Genomic DNA, 23,662 nt, shown 5'->3' with positions numbered 1-23,662 from the left:
GGGCGGGGTGGGGCCCACGTCTGGGGCAGCCTCACCTTCCGGAGAACGAGCTCCCCGTTCATGTGCATGGCCAGGTTTCCGAAGTGCAGGAGCATCTGGTCCGTGGCCAGCTGCTGCTCGATGACGTCATCCCCGTAGATGGCCACGATGGCCACGCAGATGAAAAGGTGGAAGTAGTCCGTCTGTGGAGGCGGGTAGAGTTCAGACACGGGCTCTGACCGAGCCCCAGGCCCTGCACTCAGGGAGAAACTGAGTGCCAGGGTGCGAGTGAGGGCTCCAGGGCAAGGGGTCTGGGCTCACAGCCCAGCTCGGGGGCCGTGTGGCCCTGGGCAAGCTGCACCGCCTCTTCGGCCCTAAGTTTCCCCACCTGCACATGGGGTCTGTCCCAGCACCCGCATGCCCAGGCTGCTGTGACATCCAGAGGGGACGATGCTGAGCTCAGCCCCCATGGGCTGCTGCTGCTCTCCTGGGTGGCGATGTGGGTGGTCTCCATGACAGGGTGGGGGTGGGGGGGTACAAAGAGCGCCCTTCCTCAGAAGGCCTGGCCTGTGCTCATGGGGAGGACTCATTTGTAATGGTCCTGAGCAACGGCGTGTGCGGAAGTCTGGGTCAGAACTCACTCCAGCGGGTCATGGAATGCGCCTCTGGCAGCCACCCACGGGTCAGCCTGTCCTCCTGGCTCCAGGCCACATCCCCCAAATCATGCCCCAGAGATGACTCTAGGGTTTGTGGCTAGAAAAGTGGGAAGATCCTAACAGAGCGGGCACAGCAGCTCACCCACAGTGTGGCTGAAATGATCGCCCTGTCCTTGAGCCTCTTTTCGGGCATACTTTGAGGACTCCGCAGCCCTCCCTTCAAAGACCGCCTCACAGGGCCTGCCAGCAACGTGCTGTGCGCAGCAGGAAGCCCACGCCAGGTCCTGACGGCTGCATCCTGTGTGCTCTCCGGCCTGGCCGCCTCAAGGCACGCCACCTTTGATGCACATGCGCTTCCGGAGGCACAGGAAGGACGGGGGCACTGGGAAGTCCATGTTTAGTCTCCTGACGTCGACCACACAAACCAGACGGAACGGTGTCCCCGGCCCAGGCTGAGCAGAGCACACCATGAGGGTAGAGGCTACAGGTGACTCCCACGCCCCAGCCTGCTCCTGGAGAGACAGACCATGCACCAGGCTTCCCGGCTGCTTCCTCTGAACTAATCTGGGACGGTCTTGTTTTGGCTCTGACGGATCCTTTTGCAGTGATTTGAACTGTGGCTGGTGCGAGACACAGCGGAGGGGTTGCAGGAAGGTGGACGCCCAGCTTCTCTGGGAGAGGAATGTGGGGAGGGAGAGGGAGGGCACGATCTCCACAGCCTGTACAGCATAGGCAGATTTCAGTTCCCAGGACAGGCAGGGCGTAGGGCCGTCCAGCCCCACCACATGCTGACAGCGGACGGATAGCATCAAAAGCCTTTTCTCGTTCAGGGGTCACTGAACAGTTAAAGGCCTCACCTGGCAGCAACCTTCCCATTCCACAGAGCTCACTCTCAGCTCATCAGCAGCCCACCCCCACCCCGTAATACTACCAAATTGATCGAGGGATGGGACCGACTGTGGCTAAATCGAGCCCACAGTCTGAAAACAACAGAAACTTGCTTTGTGGACTTCCAACAAAATGGCAGCCAACAGAGATCCCACGTCACATGGGCCTCCCGCTGGAATTCTGACTAGATCTCATTACACTTGGGACACAGTGGGTGTCCATGGGAAAGGGTCCCATCTGCCGGGCCACGCCCTGAGTTCACAGGTAACATCAGCCTGAATGTAAAGGAATGAGGGCGGCAAATCTGCCACTGGGAAAACGTGCAAGGAGGCGCGATTTTTTTCTTCGGGGGTGGTGGGAATGAAGCCTCTCAGACCGTCCATGCCGTGCTTCCCTTCATTAATGCAGATCGTCCACCCTGCACGTCCACATCCAGCAGGCTAAGCCAGGAGGGAAACCTAGACCCAGGCCAGGGGCGAGCCGATGACCGCATGCAAAGGCGGCGTGTGCTACCGGCACTCAGTGGCTTCAGACTCGCTTTTGTCAGACATCAGCCCCCTGCAGTGTGAGTGAGGACAGGAGACGCTGACGCAAATGTCTTCCAGCAGATGGGTGTTTGCCTCCATCTTCAGGGTTCTCTGACGGAGGCTGCTGGAGCTGCCGTGATGGATGCAGCCAGCTCCTGCAAAAGGGTCCGGCCCTCCTGGATGCGTCCATGTGAGTTTTTTTTTTTTAAAGGCTGATGGATTCAAAGAGACTTGCTTATCTTTTGACATCTCCAGCTCGTCCCTAGTTTGGGCGTTAAGGCCATGTGACAGAGCCAGTGCTGTGCTCCAAGGGGAATTTGCTGAGAAGATGCTGGTGAAGGTGGACGGAGAGTGGAAGTCAGTATCACTGATTGGGGCCCTCTGGAGGGGCCGACAGGGAAGTGGGATCTCAGGCCCTTTCTCTGCACAGGAGGGTAATGGGTGAGTCGGCCCTCGTGGCAGGGCGGTCCCAAGGGGGTGGGGCGGTGCTGGCTCACGCTCGTGGGCACCAGCGTCCTGGGCTGCTGTGGCCTAGTGTAGGCCCCCCACAGTGTCACTCACACTGATTGGTTGTGACAGGAGGGAGCTCAGCCCCAGAAAGTGGTAATGAGTGCAGTCAGCGGGCAATTTGCATCGATTTCAGTGACCGGGGAGGCGAGCTGTAAGGTCTGAAGCCAGCCACGTGGGACGGGAAGGCAGTCGCCGTATGGGGGGCTAATGTGTGGCTGTGGGTGGGGGGCGGCGAGGCGGACAGGGGCAGCAGGCAGGGTGGCCACGGTGGTTCAGGGGCCATGGTCCCAACCTCCCCAGCCCTGGCCCCTGCCCTGGGTCACCTGGTAGTAAACCCCGCAGGCCTCCTGGCCCCTGCCCTGGTCACCTGGTAGTGAACCCAGCAGGCCTCCTGGCCCCTGCGCTGGTCACCTGGTAGTGAACCCCGCAGGCCCCCTGGTCCCTGCCCTGGCTCACCTGGTAGTGAACCCCGCAGGCCTCCTGGCCCCTGCGCTGGTCACCTGGTAGTGAACCCCGCAGGCCTCCTGGCCCCTGCCCTGGTCACCTGGTAGTGGGCCCAGCAGGCCTCCTGGCCCCTGCCCTGGTCACCTGGTAGTGAACCCAGCAGGCCTCCTGGCCCCTGCCCTGGCTCACCTGGTAGTGAACCCAGCAGGCCTCCCGGCCCCTGCGCTGGCTCACCTGGTAGTGGGCCCAGCAGGCCTCCCGGCCCCTGCCCTGGCTCACCTGGTAGTGGGCCCAGCAGGCCTCCCAGATCCGCAGCGCTTCGGCCTCGGGGAACTCCCGCTTGAAGCACAGCAGGAGCCAGCGGTGGCAGAAGAGCATCTGCAGGCCGTCCTCGCCCAGCGAGACCAGGTGCTGGTAGAAGCGCACGTGTGTCAGCCGCAGCAGCTCACGCAGGTACAGCTGGGGGCGAGGCCATCACGCGTTAGTTAGCTCCGGTTCCATGCGAGCCTGCTGCCCAGGAAGCCCACTCCCACTGGGGCCCTTCCCTGGGCCACCCCAACCTGGAAAAGCACACCCAGGGGCCTCTACCTGCTGCATGTGCCTGCCCCCCAACACTCTATTCCGCCGCTGGAATCGGCTCACACCTGCCTCTGCCAGTTCCTCCCAGATCTGACTGTTCCGGAGGCTGTGGTGTGGTCCAGAGTGAGGCAGAGTGTTGTGCCCGGGCGTGGCAGGACGCTGGCAGCCGCTCCATGGCCAGGAAGGCTCCCCACCCTCAGTGGACACTTGGGGGCTGTTTCCCACGTCCACTCCTCCTGGTGAGGTGAGTGGATCATCCAGGGAGCCCCCCCACCCCTCTTCAGCTACGCTCACCCAGATCTATCATCTTCCAGAGCTGTTTTAGGGCAGGAAGGGGATGTATCTGAGCCCCAGGATGCTCGATTCCTGCCATTAAGGTCACCTCCCAATGACGTGGGACAAGATTGGGGCTATTTCTGGCAGCACTCGGGCCCAGGCCGCGGACTTCATCAATGCCGCTGGCAAATCAATCTCCAGCATTCAGTGAGTCACCCAGCCATGCGCTGCCATGAGCCGTCAGAGGCGAATGGCGTTGGACACTGTAACTGCCTCCCCAAGCAATGTGGACACCCGACGTCACACACACCCGTTGATGCAGAGTGAGCAGGCTTGGCTGGGTTCAGCCCCCCGGCCCAGGTGGAGTTAGATCACAGCTGGGGGGATCCTGGGGCAGAGCTCGGGGCCACATGCCCCCTTCCCACACAGGCGGCCCATTGTTCCCACGGGAGACTGCGCTGAAGCTGTGCGGCCAGCCCTCCGCCCTGTGGCCTACGGTCAGGTCAAGCCCACTCGTGTGGCTGACCCCCTTGCAGATGCTCCACTCCCGCCCCCTGTGCAGGTGCCTGCACCTCCCTGCTTGGGCTCCTTTGCCTTCAAATCCTCTCTGTTGGCATCAGTTCTCCCAGCCTGTCATCAGCGACCCACTAACAGTCAGTCTATAGCAGCGGTCCCCAACCTTTTTGGCACTAGGGACCCGTTTCCTGGAAGACAATTTTTCCACGGACAAGGTAGTGCGAATGGTTTCAGGTTGAAACTGTTCCCCCTCACATCATCAGGCATTAGATTCTCATAAGCAGCACACAGCCTAGAGCCCTCACATGCTCAGTTCACAGTAGGGTTCTCGCGTTCGAGCTTCTGTGAGAATCTAATGCGGCCGCTGATCTGACGGCAGGTGCTCAGGCGGGAATGCTCGCTGGCCCGTCCACCGCTCACCTCCTGCGGTGCGGCCGGTTCCTAACAGGCCATGGACCAGTACCAGTCCTGGGCCTGGGAGTGGGGATCCCATTCTATGAGACACACTCCGTGGCCTGGGGCTGGGGAACCCCGTTCTACAAGTCACACTCTGTGTCCTGGAGTGGGGACCCCCGTTCTACAAGTCACACTCTGTGTCCTGGGGTGGGGACCCCCGTTCTACAAGTCACACTCTGTGTCCTGGGGTGGGAACCCCGTTCTACAAGTCACACTCTGTGTCCTGGGGTGGGGACCCCATTCTACAAGTCACACTCTGTGTCCTGGGGTGGGGAACCCCGTTCTACAAGTCACACTCTGTGTCCTGGGGTGGGGACCCCATCCTACAAGTCACACTCTGTCTCCTGGGGTGGGGACCCCATTCTGAGACATGCTCTGTGGCCTGGGGGTGGGGACCCCCGTTCTATGAGACACACTCCGTGGCCCTGGCCTTCAAGGCCCTCCATCAGCTCCACGCTCACTACTTGTGACGGGTCTGGTCCAGGAAGACCAGGTCACTCAGTCTCACCACTGGGACTGCTCCGCTCAGCCCAGCCTTAGCGACACTCAGGGCCAGACCCCACACACCCTGGAGCTGTCCCCGGTGCAGGAGCCCTCTTGTCCTTATCACGGGCACCTCCCACAGTGCTCCCCGACACCCAGCGTCCTCTGCTCACAATGCCAGCTTCCTGGCCCAGCTGGGAGGGTGAATGTCTGGTGACTGCACCCGGCAGGCACTTGGTTGACATGGGTGATGTGTGCTGAGAACAGTGAGCAGGTGTCCTGGCTCGGCCCTGGTTCGGTCCCACACGCTGGCCCTCCGGTGCTGCCTTACCCAGCTGGGTTCAGCCCCACCACGGACATTCAGTGCTTCCTGGTCTACATAGGGGCTGGTCCTTTTGAGGAGGCCTTGACGGGAGAGGTGTCAGCAGGGCACCCCAGGGGAGGGGTGGGGTGTGAGGACTGCCCCGGAGACCTCAGGGGGTTTCAGGTGCCCCTCCTCTTCCTGTCTGCACTCAGAAGCCCTGGCTGTGTGGACTCCTGCAGGGAGCAGCTTAGACACACCTGAGGACCCATTTTCTAAGGCTCAGAGGGGGCTGGGTGTGATGGTGCCACCTCTTCCTTGCCAGCCAGGGAGCTTGGGCCAGGTTGTCACGTGCAGGGGTGGAAGGCCACCAGAGCGGCCCACACAACGCGGCCTCTGGACCCGCAGAGAGTCAGAGGGCCATCCCCGGAGGCCGAGATAGGCTAAGCCGCCCATATCCCACGGGCAAGTCCTATCCTGGCGTTTCCACTGCCCACTGACCTACAGCAGCCAAGCCACGCATCACCACGGCAACCCCGGCTACAAGGGGAGAGGCAACACGGGCCCTCACATGCCCTTGGACGCACCCATCCCCCTGAGCCTCACCAGTTGTTTCTCCATGTCCTCGTCCCGGGGGGAGCTGACGAAGATCGTGTTCTGCATCAAACCCACAAAGCACCAGAAGGTGTCTGACTCATCCAGGACCTCGGCCAAGATGGGCGCCACCAGGTCCGACATCCCTTGGGAATAGCCGACGGCAGGGTTGTACACAGCATAGTTCAGCAGGATCCTCCTGGGAGGCGGTGGAGACAGCAGTGGGTGGGGATGACCCTCACTGCGGCACACTGCCCAGCCTGCAGAACCCTGGGCCGTGGACCCTGCCTTCCCTCGCTTGCCTTCACCTCAGTGGAAGGCGGCTGTGCCACCATCTCAGAGCCCAAGCTTAGCTTCCAGACACACAGACCCTTGCTTTGCAAAAGGTAATGACCTGGCCGGGCGCGGTGGCCCATGCCTACAATCCCAGCACTTTGGGAGGCTGAGGTGGGCAGATCACCTGAGGTCAGGAGTTCGACACTAGCCTGGCCAACACGGTGAAACCCTGTCTCTACTAAAAATACAAAACTTAGCGGGGCATGGTGGGGTGCACGCCTGTAATCTCAGCTACTTGGGAGGCTGAGACCGGAGAATCGCTTGAACCCGGAAAGCAGAAGTTGCAGTGAGCCGAGATCACACCACTGCACTCCAGTCTGGATGACAGAGCGAGACTCCGTTTCAAAAAAAAAAAAAAAAGTAATGGCCTGCTATTAGCTGCTGTCTAGGCCCAGAATCTTGAGAGCAGGGGTTAAGGGGGAACATGGCTCTGATTTTCTGAAGGGTGGACTGCCTGTGACAAGGGGTGGGCTGGCAGGGACATTTCTGTGGGCTGCTAATTTTGTGCAATTATTTGCTAGGCTGTAGCAGAATGTCACAGATGCCAGCCTCTGGCTCTGTGTGGCTGTATGACTACGGGACCACCCACGGGGAGATGGAGGGGGTGCATGGGGAAGCTGGTCCATGGTTAAGTGTGAGCCAAGCAAGGACAGGCTTGGTGGTGCCCAGGGGATAGAGGGGCTCTGTGGGCAGGGACCTGGGTGGCTTCCCTGGGATGCCATGGCTCTGAGATGCCAACTGAAGTAGCTCATGAGTAGCGTATCCTTCACTTCTGGGGCTTTGATGTATGAACCTGGAAGAGAGCCCCTGCAGAAACTCGCTGGGGGCTCATCCACTTCCCAGAGCGGTCAGGTGAGGCTTGCAGACTTGCAGATGGGAAAGGAGCTGGCTGGGGAGGGAGTACCTCATGCTCTCCACATTGGGATTGTCTTCCCCCCGGAAGAACTGGTTGTTCCGATCCGTCCGGACCACGTCTTTGTCCACAGTGAACTGCACATTACGCCAGAACGCTCTGTGCTCCTCGGGAGTCATGGAGAGCCTGTGTGGAGCCGAGCACCCAGCCGGGGTCAGCGGGTGGCACCCAGAGGCATCGTGTGGCGCACACACTGCAGGAAGCCACCCTTCCTCCCAACCCCCGTTCCCTGGACGGGAGCTGGGCGGCTGCTGCCGGCTGCAGACCCTCCCCGGATGCGGCGGATGGGTGGCGTGTATCCAAGGCTCTCCTTGATATTAACTCAGCCTCACAGGCTCCAGCGTTCCAGGAAGGAGAGCAAGTTGCAGCCCAGTGGGTAATGAGGCCTTGGCCCTGGCCCAGCGTTCTGGAGGGGAGCTGAGCACAGCCCAGGGGCTTCACCCAGTCCCAGCCTCCTGGAGAGAGAGCTGAGCCCAGTCCCGGGTTAGCAGAGCCAAAGTGGGACACAGTCTCCGGATGCCTTCACCCCTCCAGGCCCTGCTCCCAGCCCCAGCCTTCAGCTGTGGGACGTCAGCGCCTAGTTAAGTCTGTTGAACGAGAATTCTAAAACCTTGACATGTGAGCTAACGAGCCCCGCAGTTCCGAGGCCCGAGTGCTTGGTTTAATGACTGCACTTATCCCACCCTATCACTCACGTTCCTGGGAGACCCATTTTTGAAAGAAACTATGGGTCACGAAACATATTATCAATGCTGAATTGCACCTCAAATTGCCTTTTCAAATGACATTTTCCTCCGCGGCTCGGCGGGGTGGGCCGGGCTGGCCCCGGCGGTTACCTTTTCTGCTGGATCTCAGAGTACTCCTTTCGCTTCTGCAGCCGCAGCGCCTCCCGCTCCTCCGACGTGGACTCGTGGCTGTAATAGCGCAGCAGGAAGGGCCAGACCTCCCCGCGGATTGACACATCAATACCGCCAAAGAAAATGGCCTGGAGGAAGCGGCAAAAGTTGGGGAGGGGATAAAATGGGGCAGCTCAAAGAACCCCCAAATCCCCAGAGATGTGTGTTTTGGTGGTTTTTGGTGCGCCTTGATTCAGATCTCTGCAATTTGCACATATTTACAAGGGGAAAGCAGTGGCCTTCAATTCCCATACAGGACACAAACCCGGCTCATTTCAATGTCAATGCCCCCCCTGGGGTGGCGCTCAGATTAACGTGTCGTTCTCACGTCATGGCCTAATCCCTGGTTTTGGAAATGCTGCATTTCACTGCAAACCCTTCTATGCAGGCTGACACGGTATCCCCCCAAACCCTCGAGGGAGGTGTTTTTTTTTTTTTTTTTTTCAACGCAGCAGCTTTGATTGCTTTATCGGTGTGTTCACAGAGAGCCTCACACAAGAAAACGGGGCCCTCACGAGGAGGTGGCCCGTGGGTGCGGGCGGGCGGCCAGGCCCTGGCCCTCCTTCCCTCTCGCTCGTTCCCGGTTCCCGGCCGGCTCTCCGCGGGGCCCGCTGGGCGGGCCCGGACCTCACCTTCCGCAGCTTGTACTCCTCCTCCACCTGGCCCAGCTCATTCAGGTGGTTGAGCCAGGCGGAGACGCCGAGCCTCTTGTACATGCTCTCCTCGGGGTGCGTCTCGGAGGACGGCAGCTTGGGGCGGCGGATGGAGAACTGCATGCATGTCTTATCGGGGGCGACCTGCTGGACGGGAGGAAAACTGGGCAAAGGTCAGGATCTCAGCCGTGCGGCTTCAGAGGCCAGCAGTGCTTTTCCCAGGATTAAAAGCCTCTCTCTCTTCTGAAAGGAGGGCAAGGGCCGTCCCCTGCATACAAACCCCTAAATGGCGAGTGTAATTAGGCGCAATTAAAATGAAAATACCTTCATCTTAAAATCGGTTTCCCTCTGCGGCTCTCTCCTCCCCGGCCCACTGTGCCGCCGCCCCCCTCTCTCTCCAACCCCAGCCGCAAAAACGGAATTAATGCCTCGTTCGGCCTAACTTCCCTCTGCCGGGAGGGCCTGCAATGAATTACATGTGATTGGCCACATACAAAGGGATCGCTGTTCTGCGAGCAGGGAGCCAGCCTGTCAGATTGTCTCCGCGAGCAGTCACGAATCCAGGGCAAAACTGCAGCTGACATTTAATTCAAAAATCAAAGGTTGTTCAATGTAGGGGGAAAAAAAGCCATGCTACTGTAATAAGGGAAGCCAGCAGGAGGCTCTGTAGGAAGGAAGGGAATTTTAAAAGTCAGCCCCATTTATAATAAGCACATACAGTATCTTAAACAGATAATTAAAGAGCTCTTATTACATTTGTACGTAGATTGAGCAAAATATGGCAGGAAGTCTTGTCAAAACATGATTTTTCAAGTGCAGGGCACTGACTTTACCGAAAGCCCTGGGCAAAGGTTTCAAACCCAAAGTTGCTGCTTTGACGGCCAAAAACTACCGTGGGTCACACCCCGTAAGCCCCCGGGCCCGGGGACCCCAGACACAGGACCCAGGAGGGAGATGGGGCCCGTGGGGGGTGGGGAGTGTCAACGGCTGGGCATTCTGGGGCGGTCTGCTGGGCTACCTGGTCTTTGAGCTGCATCTCGGTGCAGTATTTCCACTGCTGGAACACGTCAGACAGCTTGTCCAGGCCGCCGTGGTGGAAGTGGAAAACCTTGTACTGGCTCTCTCGGCTGGCAACGACCAGCTGGCCGCTGGTGCAGGCCTCGTCGCTGAAGGGCCATTGGAAGGGGGAGAGGGAAGCCCGATGAATATGTAAACACGGGGGTTTTATTTCCAAGTATAATCAGAGGCCACTGTCGCCAACCTCAGAAGCAGGAAACAGTGAGTCCCAGTGGAGCTGGCTGCTAGCAGGAGGGGACAGAACTACACCGAACAAAAACCATCACCCCCTTTGCCGAAGATGGCAAAACTGCTCCTTCCTGGGGGGCCCTGGAGCTCCTCTCTGGAGACCTGCCAGAGTGGCCTTCTCCCCACCACCCCCTGCCCGGCTGCATGGTCCCTGCAGTCCGGCAGACCTGGGTCCCAGTGCTGAGTGCCCTGGAATCCAGTTTTGAGCCCTGGCGGGCCATGTGCTAAGAGAACCTCCTGGGAACAGGCCTCCTTCGCTGCGTGTGGGTGGAACTCTGGGAGAACCCTCCAGGGAAACTCACTAAACATCCGTCAGTGCCGTCAGCCCAGCCCCGGCTGCCCTTACATGAAAGGCTGGAATGTGGCTCTGGCTCTGGGAACCCCCCCCAGCTTCTGGACACGCCGGCTTCTTCTAAGCCCGGGCCTCTCATTGGTGATGTCTGCGGCTGGGCAGCCCTGACTATAAGGAGGAGGATCTGATGTGGGGAATGACTGCAGGAAACTAGGCATCGCCCACCCATCACGAAAGGAAGGGAGCCTCCATCCGGAAAGCTGCGGCCCGTCCCACACAGGTGGCCGAGCTCCAGAGCATCTCCCGGCGATCAGAGCCGCCTGCAGCTGCTACTCTCTGCCCTGGTTTGGTTTCTTCTCCCAAGCCAGAGTTGCAAGCAACCGCTGGCTACCATCACGCTGAAGGTAGGGGAGTGAGTTCAGTAGCTCACCCAGCCTGAGAACTGTCAGGGAGCTGCAGTGGGGGAACCACTGCCCACAAGATCAGCGAGGGAGGAAAGCAGACGCTTGGGAAGACTCCATCCAGGGCCCTGTGTCCCCAAGCCGTGCACTGCACCGGCTGCAAAGCCCAGGCTGCCAGGGAAAACACACACAGGCCAACTCCCAGGAGGCGCCCAGAGATGCTTCCTACCTGAAGAAAAGGCGGAGGGAGCGCATGTGGCCCAGGTCCACACGGAACACGCCGCAAATCTGCTCCAGGGCGCACACTCGCTGCGGCTCGTCCCAGCGTGGGGTCTGCAGGAGGCCGTTGCTGTCCGGGAACCGCAGGCCGGCGTCGGAGCTGGACGGGGGGCTGGTGGAACAGGTCATGTGATGATCGCCACACTTCTCCCTGCCCACACTACCCAGAGGGGGACGGGGGTCATGGGGGAGTCATTTAAACCTACGCACCAAGCTTAAACACACATACAGGCACGGCTGAATATGCCGTGTAAACACCTGTGAATAAATGAATGTATGAACCCCACTGCACTGTTCTACTTCCACTTGGATGGGAAAGCATTTTCATGATCAAATTCCATTCCACTTCAATAGAGGCAGTAAGTTGTCATCGTCCTGACAGCCAAGGTCACACTGACTGGGGTTCCTCGCTGTGTGACCTTGGCCAAGCCACCAAGCCTCTCTCAGCCTTCGTTTTCCCATGGATAAAGAAGGGAGGAGAATAACAAGGCTGGCTTTCCCTACAGCATGGGGCTGGGCTTTACTAAAAGTAGCTGTTTTGTGATGATTTTAGATAGCATGGGGCTTCCGCGTGGTTTAAACCAGCTCACTGTATTCCTGAAAAGTACTGGTTCAGTTTATGCTTTTGGTTAGGAAACATTTGGGTTCTCAGTACTATCAATAACATCATCAGCATTTATTAAAACACTGACTATGGGCCTGGCCCTGAGCTAATGCTTCTCAGGTGCTTTTATTGAAATTAATCTTCACAAAAATCCTCCAAAATGAATAGTGGAATTACCCCATTGTAAAGAAGAGGCAACTGGGGCCCAGAGAGGTTAAGTAATTTGCCCAAGGTCACACAGCTGGCAAGTGGTAGAGCTGAGATTAGAACCCAAGCTTTGTGGCCCATGTTCTCACCAGCATATTGTGCAGCTGTCTGCAGTTCAGCAGTACAACCCCATTTATTCTGTTATTTTTTATGAGTTTGTTACATTCCAAATTGCAAAATATCTTATTATATGGATTCAGCCGCCTCACAGGTTAAATCCTGTCTCTTGAGACTTTTTCTTTTTTTCTTTTTTCTTTTTCTTTTTTTTTTTTTTGAGACAGAGTCTCGCTCTGTCACCCAGGCTGGAGTGCAGTGTGCGATCTCGGCTCACTGCCACTTCTGCCTTCCGGGTTCAAGCGACTCTCCTGCCTCAGCCTCCTGAGTAGCTGAGATTACAGGCGTCCACCACCATGACCAGCTAATTCTATATATTTAGTAGAGACGAGGTTTCACCATGTTGACCAGGCTAGTCTTGACCTCCTGACCTCAGGTGATCCACCCGCCTCAGCCTCCAAAAGTGTTGGGATTACAGGCGTGAGCCATCGCGCCTGACACTCTCTTGAGATTTAATAGTAATGTCTAGCGAATGTCTGCTAAAATAAAACCAGAGTACAGGCAAGACTCAGCTCTGGACCCCAACTGCAGCACCCCACAGAGACTCAGCCGCATTCACCGCACCTGCCTTCCCGTTTGAGCTCAGAACATAAAGTGTTAGAGGCAATCAATCCAGAGGCACTTCCTCCTCCAAGAAGCACCAGGTCTAAGTAAATAAAGCTCCTTTGGAGGGTTCCAGCACAATCCCTCCCCACTGGGAACTTCACACAGGGAAACCTGACTGGCCTTTCTAGAGCCCTCTACTGCGTCAGGCACAGCCCTGGGCCTGGTGAGTGGCAGGTGGCCTTTCTTCCCCACCTGCCTAAGGAAGTCAGCCGAACAGGTCCTCCCACTGCTGGGGCCCCTGGGCTCTCAAGGAAACTGAGTCAGGTAAAACTAGATCAGAGATGGGCATGTGGGGCCATCACCTGAAATGCCGTGGCTGCGCCGCGGACGGGCCCAGAAGACCGAGGGCTCCTGACCTCTTCCCAAGTGGACCCTGCGGGAGCTGCGCTTCAGAATCCTTGCTCACAACACAGGGCAGGTCTCGAGTCTGAGGCCCCACTGCACCCATGGGTGCCCCCTTCTGTCATCTGCTTATTGAACCACGGGGCTGCTGTGACTGTGAGAGCTGCTGCCCCGTGTGCTGCCTGCTGCCCCGGCCCACCCAGTGGGGCCATCAGAGGGTGGTATCCTTTCCCGCCTCCTCCCCCAGACTTCTTACCACACCCAACAGCAGAATCCCCCAAACCTGCTTGTTCCTCCCAGCACACTGTGGCCCACTCACCCTACAGGGCAGGCCAAGGTTTCCAGAAACCAGACAGAACACAGAGACTCGCTTTGGCAGTCACGGGTGGAGGGCCCCCTCCCTGCTGCTGTGGCCACAGAAGACTGGTCCCCTGGAGGGCCGGAGCCGATTTCAAACCAGGCAAGAGTCCAGGACACAAGGGCCACCACACACCTCCCCCAGCAACGTGCCTCCAGGCAGGAGTTGGCTTAAACCCTCTCGCAACCCCTTAGGGGCAAATTATTTGCATTAATTAATTGATTGATTCATTAATTCAAGATACTGTGCTTGGGACCTACAGCTGGGGTTCCATAAGCTCAAACTAGAGCGAAGGTGATGGAGACCTCAGTTCGCTTTCATTGGGGTACGTCTGGCAGGTACCCCAGACCCTGTGCGGTCATGGAGGACGAGCTCTGGTGCCCCTCGAGGCCGGCTGCTGTGGGGTGGGGGTTGCATCGTGTCTCTTCATCTTCAGCTCCCAGCCCTGGCTTGGCGCAGAACACACAGACATTTAATACTCATGCCTGAAGTGAAAATGTAGTGTCTGGGAATTTTGAAGTCACAGAAAAAAATGTTTAAAGAAAATAAACTACAGGGAAAACGAAATATGTACAGTGTTTTATTTTTGCTTATCTTTCTACACACGTAAAGCAATTTAGTTTTAAGAATATTCATATATGCTGCAAATAATTTAGCTTGTTCATAAAATTATGTGATGCATTGGTACTAAAAGGATGGGTTTGCAGGCGATAACTCCCAAGATGCTATTACATTAGGAAGATCTCACACATAAAACTAGAAGACGCTAAACTTTAAGAAATGTAGCAGTTCTTCATTTCTATCATTTTCTGAAGATCACCAAAATGTAAAAGCGGTAATGAAAAACAGTCAGCACTATCACTGGAAACAAACACAAACACTAGGTTCTCCCTCCACCACAGTAAACCATGCCACGTCAGATACAGAGATAGAGATTTAAAACGGCCTCAAATTCTTCACAGCTCATGTTATCAAGGATAGCACCTGTCTCTCCACCCCTGAATCTAGGTGGGCCTTTTTTGACCAATAGAATGTGGCAAACATGGTGTGAGGTGAGTTCTGGGGCCTAGGCAGCCTCTCACTCTTCCTCTTGGCACAGCGCAGGCGAGACAGACAGACGAGAGCTCATGAGAGAGACACGCAACTGGCAGTCAGCACCAGAGCCCCGACACCTGTCAATGGAGGCCGTTCCAGACCCTCTGCCCACCCAAGCCTCCTGGTGGCTGCAGCGACCTGAGTGAACTCCAGGGAGCCCAGCAGAACAGCCTGTCCCAGCCCAGCCCAAACCAAAGGTCTGTGAGCAAAGAAGCGGTTTTCTGTTTGTTTGTTTGTTTGTTTGTTTGTTTGTTTTTTAAAGACAAGGTGTCCCTCTATCCCCCTGGCTGAAGTGCGGTGGTGCAAACACAACTCACTGCAGCCTCAGCCTCCGGGGCTCAAGCGATCCTCCAGCCTCAGTCTCCCAAGTAGCTGGGACTACAGGCACTCACCACCACATTTGGCTAATTTTTGTATTTTTTATAGAGATGGGGTTTTGCCATGTTGCCCAGGCTGGTCTCAAACTCCTGAGCTCAAGCGATCTGTCTGCCTTGGCCTCCCAAAGTGCTGGGACTACAGGCGTGAGCCACCACGCCGGGCCCGGTGGTCACTTTAAGTTGCTGAGTTTGAGGGCGGTTTGTTTCACAGCAACGGATCACTGACACACACAGGACAAGCCAGCTCTCAGAAAAAGCTTGAAGGGGAGGAAGAAACCTTCAAACATACTGAGCTGTGGTTCTCAAGGTTACCAGGGCCAGATTTTAGCATTATTTAAAATACCTAAACTGCTAAATTTCCTCTTGCTTTTCTTCATCCTGAGCCTTTTAAGTTTGCTGAAAAAAGTCGATGAGAACCCAGCTGTAGGTCCCAAGCACAGTGTCCTGAATTAATGAATCAATCCATTAATTAATGCAAATAATTTGCCCCTAAGGGGTTGTGAGAGGGTTTAAGCCAACTTCTGCCTGGAGGCACGTTGCTGGGGGAGGTGTGCGGTGGCTCCTGGGTCCAGGACTCTTGCCTAGATAGAAACTGGCGCTGGCCCTCCAGGGGACCAGTTTTCTGTGGCCACAGCAGCAGGGAGGAGGCCGTCCACCCGTGACTGCCAAAGCGAGTCTCTGTGTTCTGTCTGGTTTCTGGAAACCTTGCCCTGCCCTGTAGGGTGGGTGGGACACAGTATGCTGGGAGGGATGTGTAGGTATTGGAGGAGTGAGCAGGGTGTGCTCGGTGTGCTGGGTTGGGAGAGGAGGCTATGATGGGAGAGGAGGCTGGAAAGAATGACACCCTTTGGTGGTCCCCCATAATTGCCAAAACCTGGAAGCCACCAAGATGTCCTTTGGTAGTGAATGGATAAATAAGTTTAAATAACTGTGGTGCAGCCAGACAAGGGAATATATTACTCATCATTAAAAAGAAATGAGCTGTCGAGCTGTGGAACAACACGGAGGGAACGTCAGTGCGTCTTACGAAGGGGTTTACTAAGTGAAGGGACCCACTGTGACAAGGCTGCACCCTGTGGGATTCCAATCCTAGGACACTCTGGAAAAGGCAAAACCATGGAGACAGTGACAAGACCAGTGGTTGCCAGGAGCTGGCGGGGAGGTAGGAAGGTGAAGCACGGAGAACTTTTAGGGCAGTGACACACCGGCATGACACCAGAGTGGTCACGGTGACATGTGTCTTTATACATTTGTCCAGACCCATAGGATGTACAAGACCGAGTGTGAATGCCGACAAACTATGGACTCTGGGTGACAATGACGTGTGGGCTCGTGAGTTGTAACACGTGTCCCACTCTGGTGGGGGAGGCTGTGCGTGTGGTGGGGGAGGGGATGGATGAGAATTCTCTGTACCCTTCACTCAGTTTTGCTGTGAAACTAAAACAGCTCCAAAAAATAAAATCTATTAAAAAAAAAAACCAACAAAACAAATGAATAGCCAAAGAAACTGGGACATATATATGATAAAGATTAACATCTTTAGTATGTAAAAAAGTATGTAAATTAAAAAGAAAAATATAAATGCCCAACAGAAAACTGGCAAAAGGAAAATAAAAAATTTAGTAGAGAATAAATACAAATAATGAATAAAATTTCCAGGCCCAGGGTAATGAAATAAACGGAAATAGAAATGGGATAACACGGTGGGGGGATGGTTTATGAAATTGGCACCAATTAACAAATTATAAAATCTAGTGTGGTAAAGGATTTGGGGAAACAGACATTCTCATTCAGCTCAGGGGGAGAAAGAATATAAACTGACCAATTTTTTTTTTTTTTTTTTTTTTTTGAGATGGAGTTTTTTGCTCTTGTTGCCCAGGCTGAAATGCAATGGCAAGATCTCGGCTCACTGCAACCTCCGCCTCCCGGGTTCAAGCGATTCTCCTGCCTCAGCCTCCCGAGTAGCTGGGATTACAGGCGCCTGCCACCATGCCTGGCTAATTTTTGTATTTTTAGTAGAGATGGGGTTTCGCCATGTTGGCCAGTCTCGTCTGGAACTCCTGACCTCGTGATCCGCCTGCCTCAGTCTCCCAAAGTGCTGGGATCACAGGCGTGAGCCACCGCGCCCGGCCCTGACCAAATATTTCTGAATGGCAATTTGGAAACACGATGCCAAAGGCTTAAAAATGTTTATACATTTTGACTTTTCACTTCCATTCCTAGGAATGAATCCTAAGGACATAGCCAGAGGTGCCCACAATAAAGGCATACATGCATAGATGCAGAAAAGCATTCGACAAAAATCCAATGCTCATTTATGACAAACCTGTCTACAAACTAGGAATGGAAGAGAAGCTCCTCAAGCTGATAAAGGCACCCACAGATATTCCACCGTTAGCATCACACTGAATGGTAAAAGATGGAATTGTTTTCCCCCAAGAGCAGGAACAAGGTAAGAATGCCTCTGCTCCCACCACTTCTAGTCCATGCTCTCACAGAGGCCCTGGCCTCTGCATCAGGCAAGAAAAGGAAATAAAAGGCATAAAGACTGGAAAAGAAGGAATAGAACTGCCCCTATTTTCAGTTGATACAACTGTTCATCTGAAAAACCTCATGGAATTTATAAAACAATCTTTAGAACTAATAACTGGATTTCATAAAACTACAGGATAAAAGGTTAATAGAGAAAAATTAATTGTATTCTTAAACAGTAGCAGTGCACAATTGGAACGTGAAATAAATAAAACATTAAATTTATAGTAGCAAAAAAATCCCCACATAAAATACTTCGGAATAAGCCTGACAAAAGACATTCAAGAACGTCATACTGAAAAACACAAAAATTGCTGAGATAAGTCAAATAGGATCTTAAGAAACGCAGAAATGCACCATGTCCATGGAATAAAACCATCAACTTGGTTACAATAACAATCTTGCCAAACTGATCTATAGATTCAACACAAGCCCAATCAAAATTCCAAGAGGAATTTTTAGTAAAAATTGATAAGTTGACCCTAAAATTTGGAGCTAGTATAACCGGAGCGACTATAAAAAAGAAGAACAAAGTTGGAGGATGCATCTGACTTTGAGACCTACATAGCTATCATCAAGAAAGTTTGGTATTGGTGAAAAGATAACTATGGTGAAATAGGCAAATAATCAATGGAACATAACAGAGTCCAAAAATATCAACTGATTATTTACAAAAGTGCAAAGACAATTCAGTGGAGAAAGGATGGCTTTTCAATAAACGATACTGGATCAACAGGATATCTGCATGAAAAAAATTAACATCAACTCTTCTCCCATCACTCCCCCAAATTAACTCAAAACGGATCACGGACCTAGATGTGAAACCTAAACTAGGAAACTTCCAGAAGAATCCGTAAGAGAAAACCTGTGTAACCTTAGAATAGGCCCAGGTTTCTTAGATAGAACACAAAAAATACAAACTGTAAAAGAAATAATAAATTGGAATATTAAAGACTTTTTTTTTTCATCAAAATACTCCATTAAAGGAAACAAAAATGCAAGTCACAGACTGGGAGAAAATACTCACAAAACATATAGTCAACAAAAAACTTGTATCCAGAGTATGTATAAGAAACTGTTAAAATGAAATACTATTGTTACACAAAGGTTTCTTAGACCAGACACCAACATATGACCATAAGTGAAAAAAAAAATAATTAATCTTCATTAAAATGAAAACCTTCTACTCTTTAAGAGATATTGTTAAGAAAATAAAAAGATAAGCCACAGACTGGGAAAAAGATATTTGCCAAATGCTTATATGATAAAGGGCTTATCATATAAGTCAGTAATATGCTTTAAATCATCATTCTATACAGAATATAGAAAAGGTCCTCAAAACTTAGTAATAAGAAAACACAATCCAAACATGGGCAAAAGATTTGAAAAGACATTTCACCAAAGAGGATATTCAGATGGCCAAGCAGCCTATGAAAAGGTGCTCAATGTCATTCATTATTAGAGAAATGCAAATAGAAAGACACCTCAATGCAATCTAAAGGAACATGACGTGATCCACTACGCATCTCTTGGAATGACTAAAAAACAAATGAATGAGGCCACGAGCAAGGCAGTTCAAGCTTGTAATCCCAGCATTTTGGGAAGCTGAGGCGGGTGGGTCACCTGAGCTCAGGAGTTCAAGACTAGCCTGGGCAACATGGCGAAATCCCGTTTCTGCTAAAAATACAAAAAATTAGTAGGCATGGTAGTGCACCCCTGTAATCCCAGCTACTCCAGAGGCTGAGGCAGGAGAATCGCTTGAACCCCGGAGGCGAGGTTGCAGTGAGCCAACATCATGCCACTGCACTTCAGCCTGAGCGACAGAGTGAGACTCTGTCTCAAAAAAACTCAAAAAACAAAAAACCAAAAAAAAAACAAAAAAACGAAGGAATGAAACTGACACTGTGAGTGCTGGCCAGGAGGCGAGCAACAGAACTCTCCTACAATGTGACGGGAAGTCAAATGATAGAACCACTCTGGAAAACTGTTTGGCAGTGTCTTATAAAGTCACACACACCCCTACCGTATGACTCAGCAATGCCCCCCAGGTGTTTACCCAAAATACATGGAAAATGTTCACACAAAATCTGTGTGTGAATGTTTATAGCAGTTTTATTCATCATTGCAGAAAACAAGAAATGACACAAACGTCTTTCAGCTGGTGAATGGCTAAACAAACAATGGTACATCTGAACAAGGGAATACATATGCCTCAGCAATAAAAAGGAGCAAACTGCTGATATGCATGACGATATGGAGGCATCTCAGATGTATTATGTTAAGTGAAAGAAGCCAGACACAAAAGGCTACATGAGAAGATACTCAGCATCCTTTGTAGTCAGGAAAATGCAAATTAAAACCACAATGAGATACTCCTACTCACCTATTAGAATGGCTACAGTGGACAAGACTGATCATAGCAAGTGTTGCTGAGGACATGGAGGAACTGGAACTCTCACGGACTGCTGGTGGGAATGCGACACGGCACAACCACTTTAGGAAAGCAGTTCAGCAATTTCTTAAAAATTAAACACATGCCTGTTTCCAGTTATTCCATTCCCAAGTATTTACCAAGAGAAATAAAAACATATGTCCACATGTAAAGACTTGCACATAAATGTGTGTAACAGCTTTATCTAAAATAGCTAAGAACTGGCCGGGCACAGTGGCTCACGCCTGTAATCCCAGCACTTTGGGAGGCCGAGGCTGGTGGATCACCTGATGTCAGGAGTTTGAGACCAGTGTGACCAACATGGCGAAACACTGTATCTACCAAAAATACAAAAAATTAGCCAGACGTGGTGGCGGGTGCCTATAATCCCAGCTACTCGGGAGGCTCAGGCAGGAGACTTGCTTGAACCCTGGAGGCAGAGGTTGCAGTGAGCCAAGATCACGAGACTGCGCTCCAGCCTAGGCAAGAAGAGCAAAACTCCATCTCAAAAAAATTAAAATAAAAATAATAAAATAAAATAGCTAAGAACTGAAAACAACCCAGGGTTTATCAACAGCCAATGCAGTAATGAATCGTGGTCTGTACATACCATGGCATACTACTCAGCTGTAACACGCAGCAGCATGGATGCATGACAAAATTATTATGCTGATTGAAAGAAGCAGGACAAAAAACAAGCACATACTGCGTGATCCCATTTACATAAAATTCTAGAAAAGGCAAACAAATCTAGAGTGACGCAAAGCAGATGCAACTTTTTTCCTTTTTCCAATTATTTTATTGTGTTAAAAAATACTTATCATCAAATTTACCATCTCAACCTTTTTTTTTTTTTTTTTTTTTGAGACAGAGTCGTCTCACTCTGTTGGCCAGGCTAGAGTGCAGTGGCATGATCTTGGCTCACTGCAACCTCCACCTCCCAGACTCAAGCAATTCTCCTGCCTCAGCCTCCCAAGTATCTGGGATTACAGGTACCCACCACGACGCCTGGCTAATTTTCGTATTTTTAGTAGAGATGGGGTTTCACCATGTTGGCCAGGCTGGCCTCGAACTCCTGACCTCAGGTGATCCGCCCACCTTGCCTCCCAAAGTGCTGGGATTACAGGCGTGAGCCACCACACACCCGGCCCCATCTCAACCATTTTTAAATGTACAGTTCAGGTATTAAATACATTTCTAATATTGTACAATGATCGTCACCTTCCATTTCCAGAACTCTTTTCATCTTGTAAAACTAAAGCTCTATACCTATTAAACAATAGCTTCCAGGCCAGGTGCAGTGGCTCATGCCTGTAATTCCAGCACTTTGGGAGGCTGAGGTGGGCAGGTCACTTGAGGTCAGGAGTTTGTGACCAGCCTGACCAACATGATGAAATCCCATCTCTACTAAAAATACAGAAATTAGCCAGATGTGGTGGCATGAGCCTGTAATCCCAGCTGAGACAGGAGAATCGCTTGGATCCAGGAGGCAGAGGTTGCAGTGAGCCGAGATCACACCATTGCACTCCAGCCTGGGCAACAAGAGCAAAACTCCATCTCAAAAAAAAAAAAAAAAATTAGCCAGGTGTGGTGGCGGGCACCTGTAATCCCAGCTACATGGGAGGCTGAGACAGGAGAATCGCTTGAACTTGGGAGGCAGAGGTTGCAGTGAGCCGAGATCACGCCATTGCACTCCAGCCTGGGCAACAAGAGCAAAACTCCATCTCAAAAAAAAAAAAAAAAATTAGCCAGGTGTGGTGGTGGGCGCCTATAATCCCAGCTACTTGGGGGAGACTGAGGCAGGAGAAGTGCTTGAACCCAGGAGTTGGAGGTTGCTGTGAGCCGAGACTGTGCCACTGCACTGCCGCCTGGGTGACAGAGTGGGACTCCATCTCAAAAAAAAAAAGAAAAAAAAACAGCCCGATAACTTCCCATTCCCCCCTCACACTCCAAGCAACATCAACTGTCTGTCTCAATGAATCTGACTACTCTTAGCACCTAATCTCTGTGAAATTATACAGTATTGTCTTTTTGTGACTGGCTTATGTCACTTAGCATAATGTCCTCCGGGTTCATCCATGCCGTGGCGTGGGTCAGAATTTCCTTCCCTTTTATGGCTGAATAATATTCCATTGTACGGATGGACCGCGTTTTGTTTATCTTTTCATCCACCAACTGATGGGTTGCTCTATGTTCTTATGTGAATAATGCTGTGAAGCCATGGTGTCCAGATATCTCTGTGTCCCTGCTTTCAATTCTTTTGGGTATATACCCAGAAATGGAATTGCTGGATGATATGGTCATTCTATTTTTAATTTTTTGAGGAACTGCCATACTGTTTTCCACAGCAGCTGTACCGCCTTACATTCCCGCCAGCAATGCATAGGGATTTCAATCTCTCCACATCCTCACCGACACTTGTTAGTTTTTTTTTTTTTATAGTAGCCATCCTTATGGGTGGGAGGTCGTATTTCATTGGAGTTTTGATTTTCCATTTCCCCGAGGATTAATGATATTGAGTACCTTCATGTGCTTATCGGGCATTCGTGTCTCTTCTTTGGAGACACGTCTTTTCAAATCCTTTGACCATTTTTTAATTGGGTTGTTTGGGGTTTGTTTTTGTTTGTTTGGTTGTTTGGTTGTTTTTTGTGTGTGTTTGCTTGTTTGTTTTGGAGACAGAGTCTTGCTCTGTCGTCCAGGCTGGAGTACAGTGGCATGATCTCGGCTCACAGCAACCTCTGCTTTCCAGGTTCAAGCTATTCTCCTGCCTCAGCCTCCCAAGTAACTGGGATTACAGACATGCACCACTACGCCCAGCTAATTTTTGTATTTTTGGTACAGACGGGGGTTTCACCATGTTGGCCAGGCTGATCTCGAACTCCTGACCTCAGGTGATTTCGCCTGCCTCAGCCTCCCAAAGTGCTGGGTTACAGGCGTGAGCCACCATATCCAGCCAGTTGTTTTTTTTGTTGTTGAGTTTTAGGAGTTCTCTATAAATCCTGGACAATTATTCCTTATTAAACATACATGATCTGCAAATATTTTCCCGCATTCTGTGAGTGATCTTTATACTCTGCTGATAGTATATTTTGATGCGCACATTTTTAAATTTTTCATGAGGTCCAGTTTATTTTTTTATTGCCTGTGCTATTGGTGTCATAGCCAAGAAATCATTGCCAAATTGCAGATAAGACATGGGGGGACACGAACAAACTTCTGGGGGTGATGGATCTGTTCATTATCTTGATTGTGATGACAGCTCCATGAGTGTATATTAGGTCCAAACTGATCAAATTGTGCACTTTAAGCACGTGCAGTTGATTGTACAAGTATACTTCAATAAACTTGTAAAAAAAAACACCAATATTCAACTCTCAGTGCTATTGCTAAATTTTCAACCATAGGAGAATATTTGAATATATTGTGGCACATTCATATGATACAACACCGTTAAGCACTTATAAAATATTTAATAAAAGTATGTGATGACCAGAGAAATCCTCACACTATTATGCTGAATGAGGAAAGTAGGTTGCAAAACTATATAAAAATATACTATCAATACTGTTTATATATAATATATATTGACAGGTATTTTATACCTATGCAAATGTAGAAGTAGAAAATAATACTAAAACTATAATGTGATCATATCTACATGGCATGTCTATAATATACTTTCATCGCATTAACAGAATTTTCTAAAAGGCAT

General features: G+C 51.8%; 1 protein-coding gene across 9 annotated transcripts in view; it reads right to left on the bottom strand.

The window, feature by feature from the left end:
- TBC1D16 (TBC1 domain family member 16) overlaps positions 1-23,662 on the bottom strand; it is a 101,724-nt gene that overhangs the window by 6,459 nt on the left and 71,603 nt on the right. For 5 of the 9 annotated variants that reach the window (XM_031011133.3, XM_031011137.3, XM_031011134.3 and 2 more), the window contains exons 4-11: positions 11,235-11,396; positions 10,026-10,173; positions 8,987-9,154; positions 8,295-8,443; positions 7,450-7,584; positions 6,222-6,408; positions 3,284-3,463; positions 36-182 (exon numbers count right to left, since the gene is read on the bottom strand). In XM_031011133.3, the coding sequence (XP_030866993.1) occupies positions 36-182; positions 3,284-3,463; positions 6,222-6,408; positions 7,450-7,584; positions 8,295-8,443; positions 8,987-9,154; positions 10,026-10,173; positions 11,235-11,396 (1,276 nt within the window). The remainder of the gene's footprint in view (positions 1-35; positions 183-3,283; positions 3,464-6,221; positions 6,409-7,449; positions 7,585-8,294; positions 8,444-8,986; positions 9,155-10,025; positions 10,174-11,234; positions 11,397-23,662) is intronic. The other 4 variants (XM_031011136.3, XM_055389083.2, XM_055389084.2 and 1 more) reach the window with 3 other exon arrangements.

This window comes from Gorilla gorilla, chromosome 4 (genome assembly GCF_029281585.2).
Source record: "Gorilla gorilla gorilla isolate KB3781 chromosome 4, NHGRI_mGorGor1-v2.1_pri, whole genome shotgun sequence".
Taxonomy (NCBI): Eukaryota; Metazoa; Chordata; class Mammalia; order Primates; family Hominidae; genus Gorilla; species Gorilla gorilla.
The sequence above is the reverse complement of the archived record's forward strand: the minus strand, read 5'-3'. Positions and strand labels throughout refer to the sequence as shown.